This window comes from Canis lupus, chromosome 11 (assembly GCF_011100685.1).
Source record: "Canis lupus familiaris isolate Mischka breed German Shepherd chromosome 11, alternate assembly UU_Cfam_GSD_1.0, whole genome shotgun sequence".
NCBI lineage: Eukaryota > Metazoa > Chordata > Mammalia > Carnivora > Canidae > Canis > Canis lupus.
Genome location: NC_049232.1, coordinates 66379059 through 66398119, shown reverse-complemented (window position 1 = coordinate 66398119; position 19061 = coordinate 66379059). Strand labels below are relative to the sequence as shown.

Sequence of the window (19061 nt, the reverse complement as noted above, 5' to 3'; positions counted from 1 at the left end):
CGAGTACCGCAGAGGAAAGGCAAACTGATAGGCATTCCCTAGAAAACCAACAGCCTACTGGGCGGGAGCAGATAATGTTTGGACTTAGTCCCCATGCAAGCTGCTTGGGGACTGATGACTAAGACAGGAAACAACGGAAGGGCTTGCTAATAGGCTAGGAATGAGATACGGTGGAGCAGAAGTCACAGAGAATAACATCCTATGATGGAAACTATTGGAGAAAATCCTATGCTCCTGCTCTAGGGGCATGATACAAGATATTGACCCCAGGACGAGATTGTTTCCACCATCACCCCACTTACCCACTTTTGAAATACGGGGAATGGGGAGATGAAGGGTAACACTGCAGAAAGGGAGAAACCACGAAGGAACCCTGGCGATGAGAAAGTGAGGAGCGAAACACCGTAAGGTGAACCATGTCACGGAGGACTTTGCCTATGAGAGAAAGAGCAAAGGTAGGATGGCAGTGTGCACAGGGAACACGGCCAGCCGGGATGGTTCAGAGCCAGGATATCTGAAAACAGGAAGGAAAGGACTAGTAGGGAAAGGGAAGCGATCAAGGGTGATAAAGAGTGGTATCAGTGCAGAGGCAAGGTACTTTTTGGTCTTTTCTTTTTATTAATGTGAAGTGTCATGTAAAACCCAGATAGAATGGACTGGAATGTAAAAAACCCGAAACATTCAGCGTCTTGTTTATACCTAGATGATCTATAATCTTTTCCAAGAGACTTTAAGAGAGCTTAAAAAGGGAGCTTAATTTCTGCATCTTCCAGATCTTCATGGGTTTTAATATATGAGAAGAGTTTCGCCTGGGAATAATATTTAGCAAGATTTACGTACTCACGAAGGTAGGGGTCTCAATGAGGAGTGAGACTGTGCTGTGGATGTGTCGGTGTTTAAATAAGGTGGCTCCTTTTGTGGTGACTTGTAAACTGGTACTTAAATATAATCAGAATGGGTACTTCCAATGCTTTTAACAGTGTCATCATTTTTTTGAGACAAGTGTATGGACCTCCATGCTATTCGCTGGAAAGGAAGGAGTTTATTTAGACCCAGAACAAATTCATTTATTTGCTTCTTTCAATATCCCTCCTCTTCTTACACTGAAGATCATTACTGGTTTTTATTGTACAAGCATGTTTTCTGTCTTTTTTTTTTTTAAAGATTATTTATTCATGAGAGAGAGAGAGAAAGAGAGAGAGAGGGAGAGAGAGGGAGGGAGAGAGAGAGAAAGAGAGAGAGAGGCAGAGACACAGGCAGAGAGAGAAGCAGGCTCCATGCAGGGAGCCTGATGTGGGACTCGATCCCGGGACCCTGGGATCACACCATGGGCTGAAGGCGACACTAAACCGCTGAGCCACCGGGGCTGCCCCAGACATGCTTTCTTTGCTTCACTTATCTGGTTTACTTGTTAATCTATGCCCCATTTAGTCAGTGTTCACTCATATTTTTTGTTGCACAGTACTTTCAAATCTGTACTGAAAAACTTTTATGCCAAGCATAGGAGAACGAACTGAAATTCAGGTATGAAATATGTTTATTATTCTTGTTTTCAATTTCACTCTTTTCTAAATTTCATTGTGGAATAATCACCTTTTTATGTAGATCAAACCTGTTCTCCCTCCCTTTAGAACCATAGATAAGGCTTGTGATCACTTGTAGCAAAATTGTGTTTATAATAGTGAAAATAAGTTTGAAAGTCTTTTCCTAACTGAACACGATGCTCGATCCATTTCTTTATGTCCTCAGATGAATTGAACACAATAATAATATTAGAATAACTACAGGTGCAAAAAAAAAAAAAAAAAAGGAAATGAAAGGAGGAAACCTCACCGTTTGGAGCTTTTTTTTCCTGGAGGGTTTTTCTAGATACCCGAAGTTAGAGATTGTTCTCTTCGTCTTCAGCCTTGTGATGTATCTGATAACTCTCTTGGGCAACAGCACTCTGATCTTGATCACTGTCCTAGATTCACGCCTCCAAACCCCCATGTACTTTTTCCTTGGAAATCTGTCTTTCATGGATATCTGTTACACATCTGCATCGATTCCCACTTTGCTGGTGAACTTGCTCTCATCCCAGAAAACCATTGTCTTTTCTGGGTGCATGGTACAGATGTATTTGTCCCTCGCCATGGGCTCCACAGAGTGCGTGCTCCTGGCTGTGATGGCATATGACCGTTACGTGGCCATTTGCCACCCACTGAGATACCCCATCATCATGAACAGGCAGGTCTGTGTGCAGATGGCCACTGTCTCCTGGGTGACGGGGTGTGTGACCGCCCTGCTGGAAACCAGTTTCGCCCTGCGGGTGCCCCTCTGTAGGAATCTCATCGATCACTTCACGTGTGAAATTCTGGCCGTGCTGAAGTTAGCTTGCACGAGTTCACTGCTCATGGACATGATCATGCTGGTGGTCAGCGTGCTCCTCCTGCCTATTCCGATGCTCTTGATTTGCATCTCTTATGTCTTCATCCTTTCCACTATTCTGAGAATCAGCTCAGCGGAGGGAAGAAACAAAGCTTTTTCCACCTGTGGTGCCCACCTGACTGTGGTGATCTTGTATTTTGGGGCCGCCCTGTCTATGTACCTAAAGCCTTCTTCATCAAGTTCACAAGAAGTAGATAAGATCATCTCGCTGCTTTATGGAGTGCTGACCCCAATGTTGAACCCCATAATTTACAGCTTAAGGAACAAAGAAGTCAAAGGTGCCGTGAGAAAAGTACTGGGCCAGACACCATTGTATCAAACACATGAAAATCTCTGACCAGATGCCAGCAGTTTTGTCAGAGGTGTGCTCCTGACCCAATTCACCACGCAAAGTCTACACAGTGTCCCCACCCTTCGCACACTGGTTTCACCCTTAGCCGTGTAATTTTACAGTTGTGAGATATGTGAACACCGAAGTGATTGCCCATGGACAATAGTGGGTTCCAGTTTGCATTTGGTGATATTTCCTGTCTTTTGTGTTCCATGGTTGGAGAAGTTTTGGGCTGTAGCATCCTCACCCACTTGGCCCTGAAGGAAACTTGGATGAATTTAGTCAGTGAATGTTGGCTCCAGAGGAAATTTGTGTATGTTCCCTGCCTTTGGTCGTTTCTAGAATGAGGTGGGAGCATAAGGAACAAAGGAACACATAATAGAGATTGGCCTTGATTATGCATAATAGAGAACATTCAAGAAAAATGAAAAGACTCACTGACCCATCACACAGTTGCAGAACTGGAACCGCAACTCTCACCCTTGTGTCTTTGTGGGGCTTGCCTCACTGTAGTGGTTCCCTGATTATCCTTCCTCATTCAAAACTCCTGAGTCAAGCTCCTGGCTTTCTGGACTGAAGCATCCAGTACCTATTTGAGTTGCTCACCTGCCAACCTTGCTTTTCTAAGCACATAGGTACTTGCATAAATTGTATCTGTTTCTTTGCCTGTATACCACCCATATGCCAAGTCTTTTTGCGTGTCTCTGTTTTCCTTATTGGATGATTGACTTTACAAGGGCAAGGAAACCCGTTATATCATATCTTTCATGCTTCCAGCAGTCATCTGATAAACTAACAACATTTACCAGCCTTAAACTAATCCCTTTGAGAAGTAAGTACCACCTGTGACAACAATGAAGGAACAACAGAGGGCAATGAGGTGTTTATCCAATGGCTACAGAAGATGAGATTTATATTCATTGTTTTAAGACTTTTATTCATATAAAAATATTGCTTGTTAAAAATGTAGACCCTCGGCCTCTACTCTCTGATATTCTGATTTAGTAGCTCTGGGGGTAGGGTCCTGATAGTCTGCATTTAAAATAGATCTGGAGAAATTCTGGTAGAGATTTTGAGATGACCATACTTGGGGAAACGTTTCCAGCAAAAATCTACCATTCCAAAATAAAAGTAGGATTAGTTCTCCTTTCTCCCCTTTTGCCTTTCAATTTTGTTTTTCCTTTCATCGTTCGTGCCTCCCTGTGTACCTTCTCATTTGCCTACTTCTACTTCTAGGATAGGGAGGAGGAGAGGTTTTTGAGTAGGGGAAGGGTAACTCACTTGACATATTTCGACATATGAAAGACCTAAAAATTTTTAGTATTGGATGTTGAGTTCTGGATTATTTCACCCATGGACCATTCCCTTGGATCCAGGGCTTCCGTTACATGTTCAGGAGTGTGTAACCCACACAACAAGAGATGTGAAGTAATCACACAGCAAAACTCTGGCAATGCTGGGGCACCTGGGCAGCTCAGTCGGTGAAGAATCTGACTCTTGATTTCAGCTCAGGTCATGATCTCAGAGTCATAGGATCAAGCCCCGAGTCAGGGGCTGTGCTGGGTGTGGAGCCTGCTTCAGATTCTTTCTCTTCCTCTCCCTCTGCCCTTCCCTCCCTCTAAAAAAATTCTGGTGATGCAGCAAGGGGACAAATTTGATGCCCAAGAGATATTTGATAGTGGAGGATATTGATGCCAAGAGATGTTTAATGAAAACAAAGACTTGAGTAAATGGCTTTGGGGTAGCAGAGGAGAGCTGACCAGGAAGCTTTCATCTCAGAAGTAATTATTTTTCTGCCAAGATACCTCAACCTTCACAACTAGATACCACATTCATTTCCTGGTCATTTCAGAGTCATTGTCAAGTGGCGTTCTATGGTAGAGTTTTGTTACGGTAGAGCTGGATTTATGTTGGAGTAGAACGGATTATCTGCCTCCCGCAATTAGTTGTAGTATCTGTGGTACCAAATATAAACAGGAATAACCAGAGTTATAGAGATAGCTGAAAATTTTACTTTGAAGAGTGAATTACGAGAAAGACACAACAACTTAGCAACCTCTGTAATTAGTAACCAACTTTGACACAAGGGACGGAGCAAAAGGTCATGGAAACAAGAATTTCAGAATGTGATACGGACCCAAGTGGGACCAAAACAGATTAGAAATGACCCAGATGTCAGAAGAGGACTCACGATGGGACCCGGGCAGATCTCTCTGTAGCAATTGTTGCTCAAAATATTAAGAGTTACAGTAGTGACAGCCGTATGGTACGTAAAGTTGCTATGAAAAACAAAGTGAAAAAATAAAGAAAAGCAAAATGAATATAAATATGCTTTATATGTTATAGGCAATACTAAAGTTAGTTATTGGTAAATGATGCATTCCTTCATTTGGATTAGATTCCATCTCAACCAGTGCTAATTGCAGTCATAACTTTTGGAGTCTCAGGTAAGGGATCCTTTTCAGATATTGTTAAAAAGAGGAATATATTTGACAGAGAAGGTAAAATGACATTTGAGAGAGAACCAGTTCCTGAATGATTACATAACCAGATATACGCTGCGGAACAATCTGACCATGTTACTTCCCTGCTTAAATCCCTTAGTGGCTTTTATTGCCTTAAAAGTTGAAGTCCTTACGATGACATTTAAGGACATTCTTAATCTAATTATCCGCCACTTACATCCTTTGCTCTAGGAACACACAACTCCTTTTAGTTTCATGAAAGTTTTGTGTTATATCTTGCTGCTTCTTTTATTAGGAACAGTTATCATAATTTGTAACTTGATAATAATTTGTGGGTTTGCTTGTTTAATACCGGTTGCACTGGTGTGCAGTATCAGTTTCATTAACTTTGTATACCTAGGGATTAGCACAAGGTCAGGCACAGAGAAGGCATTTATTTAGTGTATACTTTTTGTGAAGGACCAATTGCCCAGTAAACGTCCGATGAATAAAAATATGCATGTAATAAACTTTTGATGGCTATTCAATGAGGTACTCGATCGTTCCTGAAAATGTCAAAGGTGACTTCTAGGTGTCAAATAAAGCTGGTGGTGGGTTGAAGGGTAAATCATGAATTGCGTTTTAGACATGTTGAATTTGCCATGATTTTGAGATATGTAAGTAGAAATATCAAGCAGTCAGTTGTAATTAATGAGAAAGATCAGCCTGGAGATACAAACTCGTGACATATTTGCACATTTGTAGCTAGGTGATGAACGTGGTTGGCATGAACTGAGGGAGAGAGTATAGAGTGAGAAAATTGCCTAAGAAGAAACTAGAGAAACACTCCTATTTAAAGCCCATCAAATAGGAAAAACCAACAAAGGGGCATTGAAAGGGAGCGAACTCTAAATAGGAAGAGGGCAAAAGCCAGGACTCAGCTTCCAGTATTGATCAAGATGAAGTAAGTGCACACCATCCTGTTCCTCCCACTGAGTGCAGTTAAAGACTCTAAGCACCCAAGTGTCCATTGACTGATGAATGGACAAAGAAGATGTGGTGTATATATGCAATATATACAATAGAATATTATTCAGCCATAAGAGAGAATGAAGTCTTGGCATTTGCAGTGACATGGGTGGAGCTAGAGAGTATAATGCTAAATGAAATAAGTCAGAGAAAGAGAAATACTATGTGATTTCACTTGGGTGAAATTTAAGAAACAAAACATATAAGCAAAAGGAGAGAGAGAGAGAGAGAGAGAGAGAGAAATCATGAAACAATTCCTTAACAATAGAGAACACACTGATGGTCACCAGAGGGGAGGTGGGTGGGATGATGGATGAAACAGCTGATGAGGATTAAGGAGGGCAGTTGTCACGATGTGCCCTGGGTGATTTCTGGAGGTGTTGAATCATGATATTGTACACCTGAAACTAATGTTCCATTGTATGTTAACTACACTGGGATTAAAAGAAAATAAACATAAATCCATCCATCCATCCATCATCCATCCATCCATCCTCTAGACGGAATGTGTGGAGCAGCTACCTGAGGACTCTGAAAAGTAAGATAGCAAGCTGACCCAGGAAGGAAACTACCTTGCAAGCTACCAATGAACCCATGGCGACTTTCTGTCTTGTCTCCTCTTCCTCCCCCAGTATCTCTTGGCCTTGACTGAAGGGAAGGCTGAAACCCAAACCCATACACTGAGTTCAGACAGAAAGATAGAGAGCTCTCCTGGAGACATTCTCTTTCCTTTTTTGGTTCTTGAAAGAGAGAAATGGGGCTCCTGTACATCAGAAAGAGTGAAGTACATTCCCTGATTTTTTTTTTTTTTATGCCTCTTGCCCAAATCCCCAGTACCACGGTGACAGTGGCAGCACCGGCAGTGGTGGCTGGGTAGACACCTGAAATCCTGAGGAAAGAACACTTCTTCCTGACCGGAGGGACGGTGGCTCCCAAGAGCGTGGGAGGAGTCCTTATTGCCTCTCTTCTCTCTCTGTCCTCTCACCGTTTGGTGCCTGAAGCTGAGACTTCCAGCTTCTAGAACTGTACAAAAGTAAATTTCTTTACTTTGCTTATGTCACCCGGTCTTTGGTATTCGTAGTGGTAGCCTCAGTAGATACCGCATGGCCCCTTCCTCCATCTCCAAAGCCAGCAAATGAGTTAAGTCTTTCTCATATTGCATCGCTCTGACCCTGCTTGGGTCATCATGTCTTTTTCGAACTTCTCTCTCTTTCCACTTCCAAGGACCCTTGTGATGACACTGGGCCAAGGCAGGTAACCTCTCTTTGTAGGGTCAGCTGATTAGCAAACTTAATTCCATCTGCAACCTTGATCTCCTTCACCATGTATGTAGATGACACATTCTCTTTATCCACCCGTCCATCGATGGACATTTGGGCTGCTTCCACCTCCTGGCTATTGTGAATAATGCTGCAGTGAACATGGGTGTGCAGATATGTCTTTGAGATTCTGTTTTCAGTTCTTTTGGATATGTAACCGCAAGTGAGATTGCTGGATCATGAGACAATTCTATTTTCAATTTTTTTCGAGGAACTTCCATACTATTTTCCATAGTGGCTGCACTACTTTACATTCCCACCAACAGTGTGCAAGGTTTCCAGTTTGCCCACATCCTCATCAACACTTGTGACTTTCTGTTTTTTTTTTCTTTTCTTTTTTTTATACATTAACCATTCTAATTGATGTAAGGTTTGGACTTGCATTTCTCTAATGATTAGATGCTGAGCATCTTTTCATATACATTTTGGACATTTGTATATCTATAGAAATGTTTATTAAAGTTTTTTGCCGATTTCATTTTCTTTTATGGTCTCTATTATGTCCTTGATTAAATGGTAAGTTCTTTAACATGGTACCTTGGCTCTCTTAAAATTCTTTTTTCATTAGGCCTTATTTTCTAGAGTAGTTTTAGGTTCACAGCAGAACTGAGAGGAAGGTACAGAGATTTCCCATATACTCCCTGCTTCTGTCCCCACAGTGGAGGGGTACATTTGTTATTCAGTTGATGAAACTACATTGACACATTACAATCACCCACAATCCATAGTTTACATTATAGTGTACTCATGATGTTGTATATTCTGTGGATGTGTACAAATATATAGTGACCTATAGCCGTCACTATGGCATCATTCAGAGTATGAGACTTCATGGTATTTGCAATGTATAAAATAGAGGAAATTTCTTAAGCTTGAGAGTGATATCTTTGGATCCTTTTATGAGTACTTTGAATCACCTCCACCTTTCAATATTTCACTGTTACTCATAAGTAGAGATTATTTAACTTTTTTTTTTTTTTTAGATTATTTCACTTTGAAGGCACTTCAGACTTCCCTTAGGAGAAACTTCTGAGAAGAAAAGGTCTCTTACTAATAAGTCTTAGTTGGATTTTTCCAACTTTGTTCCTAACCTACTGCCTAACCCATGGGGCTGAGTCCCACAGCGTCTTATTTAACTGCGTGCACTTCCAGGGCATGAACACCCCTCGGGTTCTAAACTGTAATGAATCTTGGTTAAAACACAGTTCCCTCTAGGGCAGTGAGAACTAGTTTGCGACTTGTACCTGTGTAGTGGGAATAGTGTCATAATGAAGAACTGAGATGGCGCAGAGAAAGAAAAGCATTACGACTGTCTTGGTTAGGTAGGTTTTGTCAACAAGGGCATGCTCTTGCACTACTTGAAGAGTTAAGTAGCTGCTTCTCCCAAAGGCCCATGGGAAGATCTCAGAGGGGTGGTGGAGAATATGGAATGAGAAAAGTAGAGTGGTGTGCATGCATTTTACTGCCCCTTGAGCAAAGAAGTATCTTCCCAGTGTAGCTCTTTTCTTTTTTCTTTTTTTTTTACCTCCAGATTAACCAATACAACTTTCCCTACTTTTTAAAAATTTAAATTTTCCCTATGTTTCCCTCTTTTAAAAAAATAATAAATAAGTCCTAGAGATTTAATGCACAGTATAGTGAATATACAAACCAATACTGCATTATAATCAAACTTGCTAAGAGGCTAGAACTTAATTATTCCAACCACATTATGTGATGTGATAGAGGTGCTAATTATCACTACGCTAGAATCAGTACCATACAAAAATCTATCAGATTAACATGTTGTACACCGTAAATTTACACAACATTGTAAGTCAAAGATATTTTAATAGGAAGAAGGAAAAGCAGTCTTTAGGAAATAAACCTAAACATATTTAAAAAAAACCCAGAGAAACAAAGTTTAGAGTCAAATGCCTTTGCCTTCCATAAATGGGTCCACTACTTGCTTGTGATGTGTTTAATGTTTCTCCAAGTCAAGTCACTGAAAACAACTTTATAGAGTAACCCAGGAAGCAGAGCCATGATGTCATCCATTAAAAAGTTATTAAATCTTAAGTTGCATTATATAATAATAAGAGCATATCTTAAAGAATAGCTAATCCATTGGCAATGAAGACAAACTGTCATTTATTTGACTTCTATGTTAGAACTGAATTCAATTTACTATTTCTAATATTATTGTAAGAGCTTATTAGAACATAAGACTTTCATGGCAGAGACTGAATGGATAAAGAAGGTGTGGTCTATGTATACAATGGAATATTCCTCAGCCATTAGAAACGACAAATACCCACCATTTGCTTCGACGTGGATGGAACTGGAGGGTATTATGCTGAGTGAAGTAAGTCAATCGGAGAAGGACAAACATTACATGGTCTCATTCATTTGGGGAATATAAAAAAATAGTGAAAGGGAATAAAGGGGAAAGGAGAGAAAATGAGTGGGAAATATCAGAGAGGGAGACAGAACATGAGAGACTCCTAACTCTGGGAAACCAACAAGGGGTGGTGGAAAGGGAGGTGGGCAGGGGGTGGGGGTGACTGGGTGATGGGCACTGAGGGGGGCACTTGAAGGGATGAGCACTGGGTGTTATGCTATATATTGGCAAATTGAACTCCAATAAAAACAAAACAAAATAAAACACCCACACACAAAAACAAATCTTTTTTTCCACCAGAGTTACAAGTCAAACGTGAATTCTCTTTCATACTATCTGTAAAATTCCTAACGCTTTTAGTCTTAAAAAAAAAGAAAAAAAAGCCACAAACTAGAGTATGAAATTCATAAGTTCCATTAGTCTCAGCCTCCCACATCAACATTTACCCCACTTGTATCTATTTTTCATTCTTTTCTCCATTCACCCATACCTTTCAAATTCTCCCCAAAGTTCAAAAAAGACAGTCTTCTCTCTAATTAACAGCTCATAAAACTCTCCCAAATTGCCTACTCCCCCACCAACACTTTTATTTTATTAATTTGGGTATACTTATATATTATATTGTGAGACACTTTATTTTTTAAAGATTTTATTTATTTATTCATGAGAGAGAGAGAGAGAGAGGAAGGGAGGGAGGGAGAGAGGCAGAGACACAGGCAGAGGGAGAAGCAGGGAGAAGCATGTAGGGAGCCCGACATGGGACTCGATCCCAGGTCTCCAGGATCACACCCCAGGCTACAGGCGGCGCTAAACCACTGGGCCACCGGGGCTGCCTATTGTGAGACATTTTTTTTTTTTTTTGTGAGACATTTTAAATGAGCTTTTTCATTGGTATTTTGTCAACTAACCGAGGAGACATTCAAGGCTGGATGCCTCCCGTATGTATGATCAGAGCACTAAAAATATAACACAAAATTCTAATATTTCATATTAGACATGGCTTTTTCAGTGAAGTAGGGCAACTGCACTCATCCACAGTGAAACAAGTGGCCAGTGGGGAAGTGTAGACTCAAGTGAGTCAAGAATCCAAAATAATCACATTCCAAATACTCAGTGAGATACAGATGTGTGCCTTCCAAATGCCTGTATTTTATGAAAGGCAGTGTGTTACTGACAAAGCAGAACTGAAACAAATATTGAAGAACAAAGCTACTAATTCTAGACCAGGGATACACCTCCTGGGCTGTGTATGTATGTTCTCATCTATTGCTCCTCATCCATCTCCCTGCCGGATCAGAGCTGCAGCAGTGGGAGGGGTCAACAGGTCTGCCATTTTTAATCAGAGCAGGCTGCTACTCCAAAGCTCATGCTTTTTGCACATTCTTTATAGTCTCCTTGTGCCCGAAATCCTCGTTGAGACAGCCCTTCTGCCTTCTAGAAGAATGCAATCTGACCAGTTTCTATAAGGTTGAGAAGTAAATATATCACAAGGGCATAGTTCCGTTTCCACAAGAGGTACAGGTCAGAAATCCTGGCGTTTCTCCTTCCTGTTTTCTCCTGTGAGCTGTTACCACAGACTTGGGGTTGCTTCACAATTCGTGGTGCAGGGTATAAACTTGGACCAAGCTGTGAAGGTGCAGTCATCTCCACGTGGGACCGTGTATTCTTGCACAAGTGGGGGTGTGCCATTTGTCTGCTTGAGGCGTTCCATCATTTCTGCTGACTGGTTATCACTAGAGATGCAGGCGACCAACATCCTGGGAGTCAGAGGTCCTACATCAGTTTCAAGAGCTAAAATCAAGATGTCAGCAGGGCTGGTTCTTTCTGGAGGCCGGGGAGGATCAAGCACCTCACCTTTTCCAGCTTCTAGGGGCCGCCTGTATCCTTCACTGCTAGGTTCTGGCCCCAGCTTCAAAGCCCACAGTGTAGTATCAGCACACCACCTCCTCTCTATCCCTCTGCTTCCTTCCTGTTTTTCCTCATGACCCATCATACAGGAAGACCACTTCCTTGACGTTGTGTGAATGGTGCCCAGAACCAATTAAGGCTGGTCTCGTTCTACTCCATCTGGGTCAGAGAGCTTTGCCTGCGATGTTTGTTAGTTTTAAAGGAAATATACCACCTACTCGAATATTCTGAGCAGTCCTGGGAGGCTCCTTCCACTATCACATTGCCCGCCAGCTGTGCTTCAAGGGGAAGAGTTTTAGTAGCTCATCAAAATTCTTTTTAATTTCCTTTCTAGCATTTGCTGTCTTGCAGCCACAGGCAGAAGTTAGCACGATGGAATTTACATCTGGAGAACAGCATTTCCAATTTAAGAGAGACATTGATAAACAGGGGCTATGTCATATTTTATGCACATCTTTTCCCAAGTACATTTTCCTTGAAAAATTACTTTATCTTCTATTATATTTTTAAGTTGCAGAGTCAACGAATAAATACATTCTTGTAAAAACCATTAAAGCAAAATGCTTCTCCCTTGAATATATAGCAGACTTCTCCCTTGAATATATCCACTTTCCATCCCAGTACCACCCTCAGAGTTAATTCCTCTAATCAGACCTTTCTTAGGCAATACTCTAGGAGTTCTCAAACTTTGCTGTGTCTATGAATTACCTGAAAAGCAAGTGGTAAGCAAATGGCCTGATCCCTCAGCCCTACTTTAGAAATTCTGGTTCAGTAGGTTTGGGTGGGAAATGAGAATATGTTTTTCTAATTAGATCTTAAATTATGCTGATGTTGCTGGCCCACAGACCACATTTTACTTTTGGCATATGGTATGGAAGTGGTGTAGAAATATTTAGTGTAACTTTATGTATATGGTGTTATGCAAATGTTGTACTGTTTGTAATTTGCTTTTAAAAATTAATAATGTGTCTTGGAAACAGCATCATGGCAGTACATATGGGTCTATCATCTTCTTTTAAGCTCCTACAGAATATCATGTATATTCTTCTAATTTATTGGGTGCTTACTATAATTTATTAGGATTTTTTTTCTTGCATAACTATTTGTGTTGATACTTGTTGGTTTAATGTTTAGTTCTTAATGTTCTTTTTATTAACTCAAACCCAAGCACCAGCCAGAGTATATGTCTTCTGTTAATATATTCACCCACATTAATTATTATATTAGTTTCATCTTTTTTTTTTTTTTTTTTTAGTTTCATCTTTTGAACAAATCTTTCCTCAGAAACTTCTCCAGAGACCTCTAACTTACTATAGTCTTTACTGGCCACTCTCTAGACTTGGTGTAGAACTATGGTCTTTATCATTGGCTTGGGGATTGCTTTTCCCTCTGACTCAAGTTGTGTTTTCCAGTTCCTGATTTGTTGTCTTCCTTCTTCCTTCTTTGTTATTTTAAGCCTGTCTCTTAAATAGAATAGACTTTAATTTTAACCTCCCCCAATCTGTGAGTCTGTCTTCTAAAATCAATATTACTTACTCATATTTATTGTTATTTTATAGTTAGGCCTGTTTGTACCCCTTATTTGCCCATTCTTGCTATTCTTTTTTTTTTTTTTTACTTCTCTCCCCATCTCCACGCTATGGTTTATTGAATTATTTCTTTATTTTCTCCTGCTGATATATTAGAAGTAATGCCATGCACATATTTAAGCTTGTTTTCTAACAACGTCTATCAATCAATTAATACCTACATCTGTATAAGTTAGTTAATGCTATTATGATGTTGTGTAATAGGCTATCCCCCAAATAAACCCAAATAATAGCAGTATTTTTCACCATTCATGTATTTGTGCAGTGGCTGAGGTTCAGTTGATCTAGGTTGGGCTTGGCAACATAGCTCTGCTACTCATTGTAGCTCTGTCGGTTGATTGGAATGACTTTGTTTCAGACTGTAGAGGCTGGGTGGCTGTGCTCCATGTGTCTCTCATCCTCTCCTTGGAACACCAGGCTGGGTTATGTTTTAATAGCAATGGTGTAGGCACAAGAGGGTAAGCTTAACTGTGAAGCCCATTTTAAGACTCTGTTTGATTCATAGCTGCTAACAAGTCACATGTCCTAGCACAGAATAAAAGGATAAGGAAATATGCTCCAAGACAACGTGAGAACATTGCAAAATTACATGACAAAGAGTGTGGTGTATGATCCTATTACTAAGGAAAGAGAACAGTTAGAATAATGATCCAGTCTACCAGGATGTTCTTCCCTTTAACAAGATGAACTTTAAAAAAAATTCATACAATCCCTCATTTTTTCCTCTCTGTCATCTCCTATGTTGATATTTGAGATTTTTGTTATTTGATAGTCATTATTTTTAATTAAAAAGATGTACACTTTTTGAGATAAAAACATCCAGGGGGCTGCATGGATCTGAGTTTCTTTCCTTTTTCTTTTTTTGGATCTGAGTTTCTGCAGGCAGTGCTATGATGCACTGATCAGAATCCCCATGAGGAGTGAAGGACTCTCAGCTGTGGAGGTGCTGCCCGCCAACCATTTGCAACTCTCAGACACCATCCAGGATGGCCTTGACTCAAGTCAGCTGCCTTGCCAAGGCCATGCCCTCTTCCCAGGTGGTCTCCTCCAATGACTGTTCGTATGAGGGTGTCAAAGTCCCGTCCTTTTGGATGGATAGTTCTCAAGTGTAATCCAAGTTTTGGAACTCTTCAGAGGATCAGCTGAGACTTCTGTTGATAGGGTATCACTTCTCAGTTTCTGCTTAATCTTACTTCCTCATCCTCCCTTTCTTTCCCCAGGTGTTGATTCTCAGAACACTCCCAATTAAACTTTCAAAGATAACTTGCCAGAGAACCTATCCATGAGAGTTGATGTGGGTGGTCCAAAAAAAGTCCCAAACCAGACCCAAACAAAAAACACATGCTGGGATAAGATCCTGGAGCAGAATCATGCATTACCTGACTGGCAAAGAGGACTATTACTGGTATAGGTGAACCCCTGACAAGTATAAGCAGTATAAGCAGTGGAAAATATCCACTGTTGGGTAATTGGGACAATGGATCAGTGGAAAGTAATGCATTAGCAGGTACGAAGTGTGAAGCAGGTGATAAAAATGAGAGAAAAAGCAACCATAAGGGTAATAAAATTGAATGTTTATTGCTAAACTCAATCGACCCTTGGAAAAAGATAATGAAAAGTTAAGAAAGAATAATTGAAATTACAAGCTAAATGTGAAGCCAGAGGGCCTATTTGGTATCACAGGCAAATGTTCTCATAGCCTATAGCTAGAAGGCAGAGAAAACAAAGGACCAGGGTCACAGATTAATTGTGAATAGTTGAGTTCTAAACCAAAGCAAGTCTGTAATACTAGGGTTGGGAAAGAATAGGACACCAACATCTTGGATGGGGACAGTGACATTGACGCCTCCTAAAAATTGTGAATTGTCAGATGTTCCTGAGTCTTTGAGCCTGCAGAAGTGACCTGCTTTACTTATAAAGGCTAGAATTCCTTCCTTGCTTGAGGATGATGCAAGGATGACTCTCCCTTACCTCCATCAGGATGTACCCCCATTTCCCTTCATGACGCAAAGCCAATAATTAGGATTAAGTTACAACATTACCCACAGGGGATGTACTGGAGACAGAAAAGCAACACAATCTCAAAGGACCTGTAGTATTTAGCTAGCATGTTCCAGCAAAAGCTAGGAGAACATGGGGTTGGGTTTTGAGTGTCCCTGATCAAGAGGAGAGGATCCAGATTTAAGGTAGAGGAAAGGAAAGTTCATCAATTTGAGAGCATTCTCTCAGGAATAGAATATATGTAAATAATATATAAATGTTTCTTACTTCCTTAAAACATGCAGACTCTTTCAATGAGAATTTTGTGTTGGTGTGAAAATGGCACAGATTCACTATTGTGCCTTGTGGTTTTTACAATACAGAGAATATACACAGCAGTAAGAATTGATTCTGTTAAGACAGATGGGGCTGCTCACCTTTTCCCCCTGCATTATGGAAAATGGAATGTTGAATAGAATAGTCAAGTGTGACTGGCTCCATCAAAATATATTTCCAAATCATTACATGGAGGGAGCCTTTACTTTGAACCTTTTGAAAATGGCAAAATGGGAGAAGAAATGTACATAATCTCTTCAATGGTCAACTTAAGGAGAATTATATACTACAAACATATCCATATACAGTGGGGTTCTGATATTAATTTACAGCTGACGTGTAATTATGAGTGCTTTCTTTATTCTATTGGGCTTAGATTTCTCTTCTCAAGTAATTTAGGTTCTGTTGATGCTTTTCTATATAGTGGTCATGAAGAAGTTTAATTTGCATGATGTTTTTGAAGACATTGAGATAAAGTACCAGTGAAGGAAGATTTCTTCAAAATAGTGGATGGAATGTGAAGGACAATAGAATCCAAGCAAAGAAGGGATCAGAACTCCACATACATTTTTGGTGAAACAAGGAGAGAAAGAAGATATGAGAGTAGAAATGTTGGATGGACCTGGGGACATCAGTTGGGTCCAGCAAGGAGAAATTCTTTTGAGCATGGCATTCTAGGGTTGTTAACCAAGTGCCCCTTGGTCAGCCGAATACTTTCTTGTTGGGTTTCATGGCATTATTTGCATGATCCCCAGATGACCCACAGATACCAGAAGCTTCTGGAAAAAGCTATGATCATTTAAATAGAAAAAAACGAACTTCCCACTTCAGGGCCTGTGGTGGAAAAAAAAGCACCAGTAATTGCATAGATGTGTGAAGAGCTCTGGTGCCCAGAGGTTACCGATGCTAGCAGATGTGCAAGAAGAACATTGAGAATAGGAGTTCTCTTAAGAGGAAAAAGCTGGGTATTGGCTCAGAGCAAAATGCCATGTTATCATAATCCAAGTTCTTGGTATTTCTTCTAGTCGGTTTGCTCTGGGGAGCAGTAGGAATCTCTTTCCATCTCCTCCTCCTCCTCCTCCCCCTTCTTTCTCTCTCTTTCTTTCAAAACACGTATTTATATTTTGCATTATCTCTTTCCACATGCCCTCATGCCATTTCCTCCTGCCTGAATATGGATCTTTCTTAACACCCTCTTTTTAGTTGAAAGTAATTTTCGTATCTTGTTAACATAAATAAGTTCATCCCCGAAGACCAATTCCTGGATTATTTAAAAGGATAAATTCATTAATGCCTTCTAATTTAGTTTTTCCCCCCCAGCCTGATGTATTTTGGATCTTAGGCTCCTGCTAATTTTTATAGGTGCGCTAGGAGGCACTGTTGAGTCTTAAATATCCCAGTAATGTTTGCCTGGTTTGTATTAATGCTGAACTTGCAAGTCCTTCCATTTATGTCAGTATTTCGCCTTCTGTGCTAGCAGTAGGATATGAAAAAGACGTGTAGATTTGCTTCCAGCGCAGAAAAAAAATAATGATGATTTAAAACAGTGCTTGTTGAAAGTTAGGGAAAGAAAATGCATACTTGTGAAGGAGTACTGATTTTTTTTCTTTTGGAGTTTTGGGGTTATAAATTCACATTAGCGATACAGCCAATATACAAACCACAGTTGTAGCAACCAGAGAAGGAAACAGGATATGGCCCCTTTTGTAAGATGCTCATAATATTCCCAAGGAGGCAGGAGAGAACTCCATTCATCTGCAGTTTATTCAGAATGTTCTTTTCTTTCGCTTGTCATTTTGGAATGGATTTAACTGCTGGATTTAATGGATTTAACTGTTGCTAAAAAGTTATAGGAACAACAGCCTCGTAGCTAGAAATCATCTGTTTCTTCACAAAACAAGTTTGCCCAGATCAGCCATGTGACCTGCCCCAGCAGTGCCCAGCCCTCTGACCTGAGTCCTGTTGGAACAGCGTCTCTTTGGGACTGAGAAAGAATTCATGTTCTCAGTCCTTCCTGCTATTTCTCTTGTTTGGTGCCTGCTGTAACGTTGAGTCCTTTTTCCTTTTCAACCAGATACTGCAAAGTAAACCTAAAAACCCAAATCCTTTCGACTGAGATTTCAATGGGCAGATTTGGGATAAAATTAGCCACAAATATTTGACCAGTATCATGATATACCATTACACACAAAAAAACCCAAAACAAAACGAAACAAAAAAACAACAAAAAAAAATGATTAGGGGCAATTTGAGTTTTCTCATTGGTAAAGCTAAGCTAGTTGTGTGAGCATTTAAACTGTTTTCAGTATTATCCCAGTTGAACCTCAGAAGATTCTGAAATTTATGTTTGCTTTTTTTTGTGTATGTTAACAGAATCAGATCTGTCTGTTTTTTTCCTATGTGGAGTTAATACATTTTTATCAGTTCACAAGTATATTAGGAATGATGAGCTCTCATTAATTTGCATTGAAAAGCATTGATTAAAAATACACCTTTGTTTATGTAGTTACTAAGTGCAGCTAGTTATTTATCATTCTTGTTCACCTGTTGTCTACACTCTACTGAGGCACCCAATATATCTAAGTTTGCTTCCCACCCCAGTGGGTTGCTAGTCCTCTGGCTCTCTTGGGCCACTTGTTTGATTCTCTGAATCTCAGATTGATGAGGATAAAAATACTTTCATCAGATGATAATGGCTTTGTAGAGATTAAATAATGCGCTAATGTGAAGTGGTCAAGGTAGCAAAGTATTCAGTGGAATCCAGCATGCTGCCTTTTTCATCTACTTAAGACTAGTGATTATGTATTGTTGTATGTTCCCATATCACCCCGGAGAAATCTCACAAGGGTGAAGAAAATAATACAAAACAGTATGCACATTTCTTGCACTACAGTGTCAAAGAAAAAGTATATCTACTATCCCAGACCTAGAATAAATTTGAGCTATTTATAATACATGCTGCACTCTAGAGTATTTTAATCAGTCTTGTGAATGACTTTGAATCAAAGAAATAAATCAAATAGCCAACAGAAGTAGAGCCTCTATTTCGTTAGTGCTTCATATTCATGCTTACAATGGCATTTTTGAAAATTTCTGTTAAAATTTTTTTTTGAAAAGATAATAGGGCTCAAAGCCCAAGAAGTAAGTGCAAATGAATATAAGTAGATATAAAGCACTCTACTACTCATAGCCCTTCCTAAAGTCAGCTTCTGCTACATTCTTGAGTACCTTTCTATTGAGAGTGGATAGATAGATAAATGGATGTGGATATGGACATAGCTATAGATGTAGATATAATCTTTTCACTCATTGGGATAT

General features: G+C 40.0%; 1 protein-coding gene across 1 annotated transcript; it reads left to right on the top strand.

The window, feature by feature from the left end:
- Nucleotides 1-1813: 1813 nt before the first annotated feature.
- OR2K2 (olfactory receptor family 2 subfamily K member 2) lies at nt 1814-2764 on the top strand. The gene is given in 1 exon segment (NM_001389130.1): nt 1814-2764. A coding segment is annotated over 1 exon segment (951 nt).
- Nucleotides 2765-19061: the final 16297 nt, after the last annotated feature.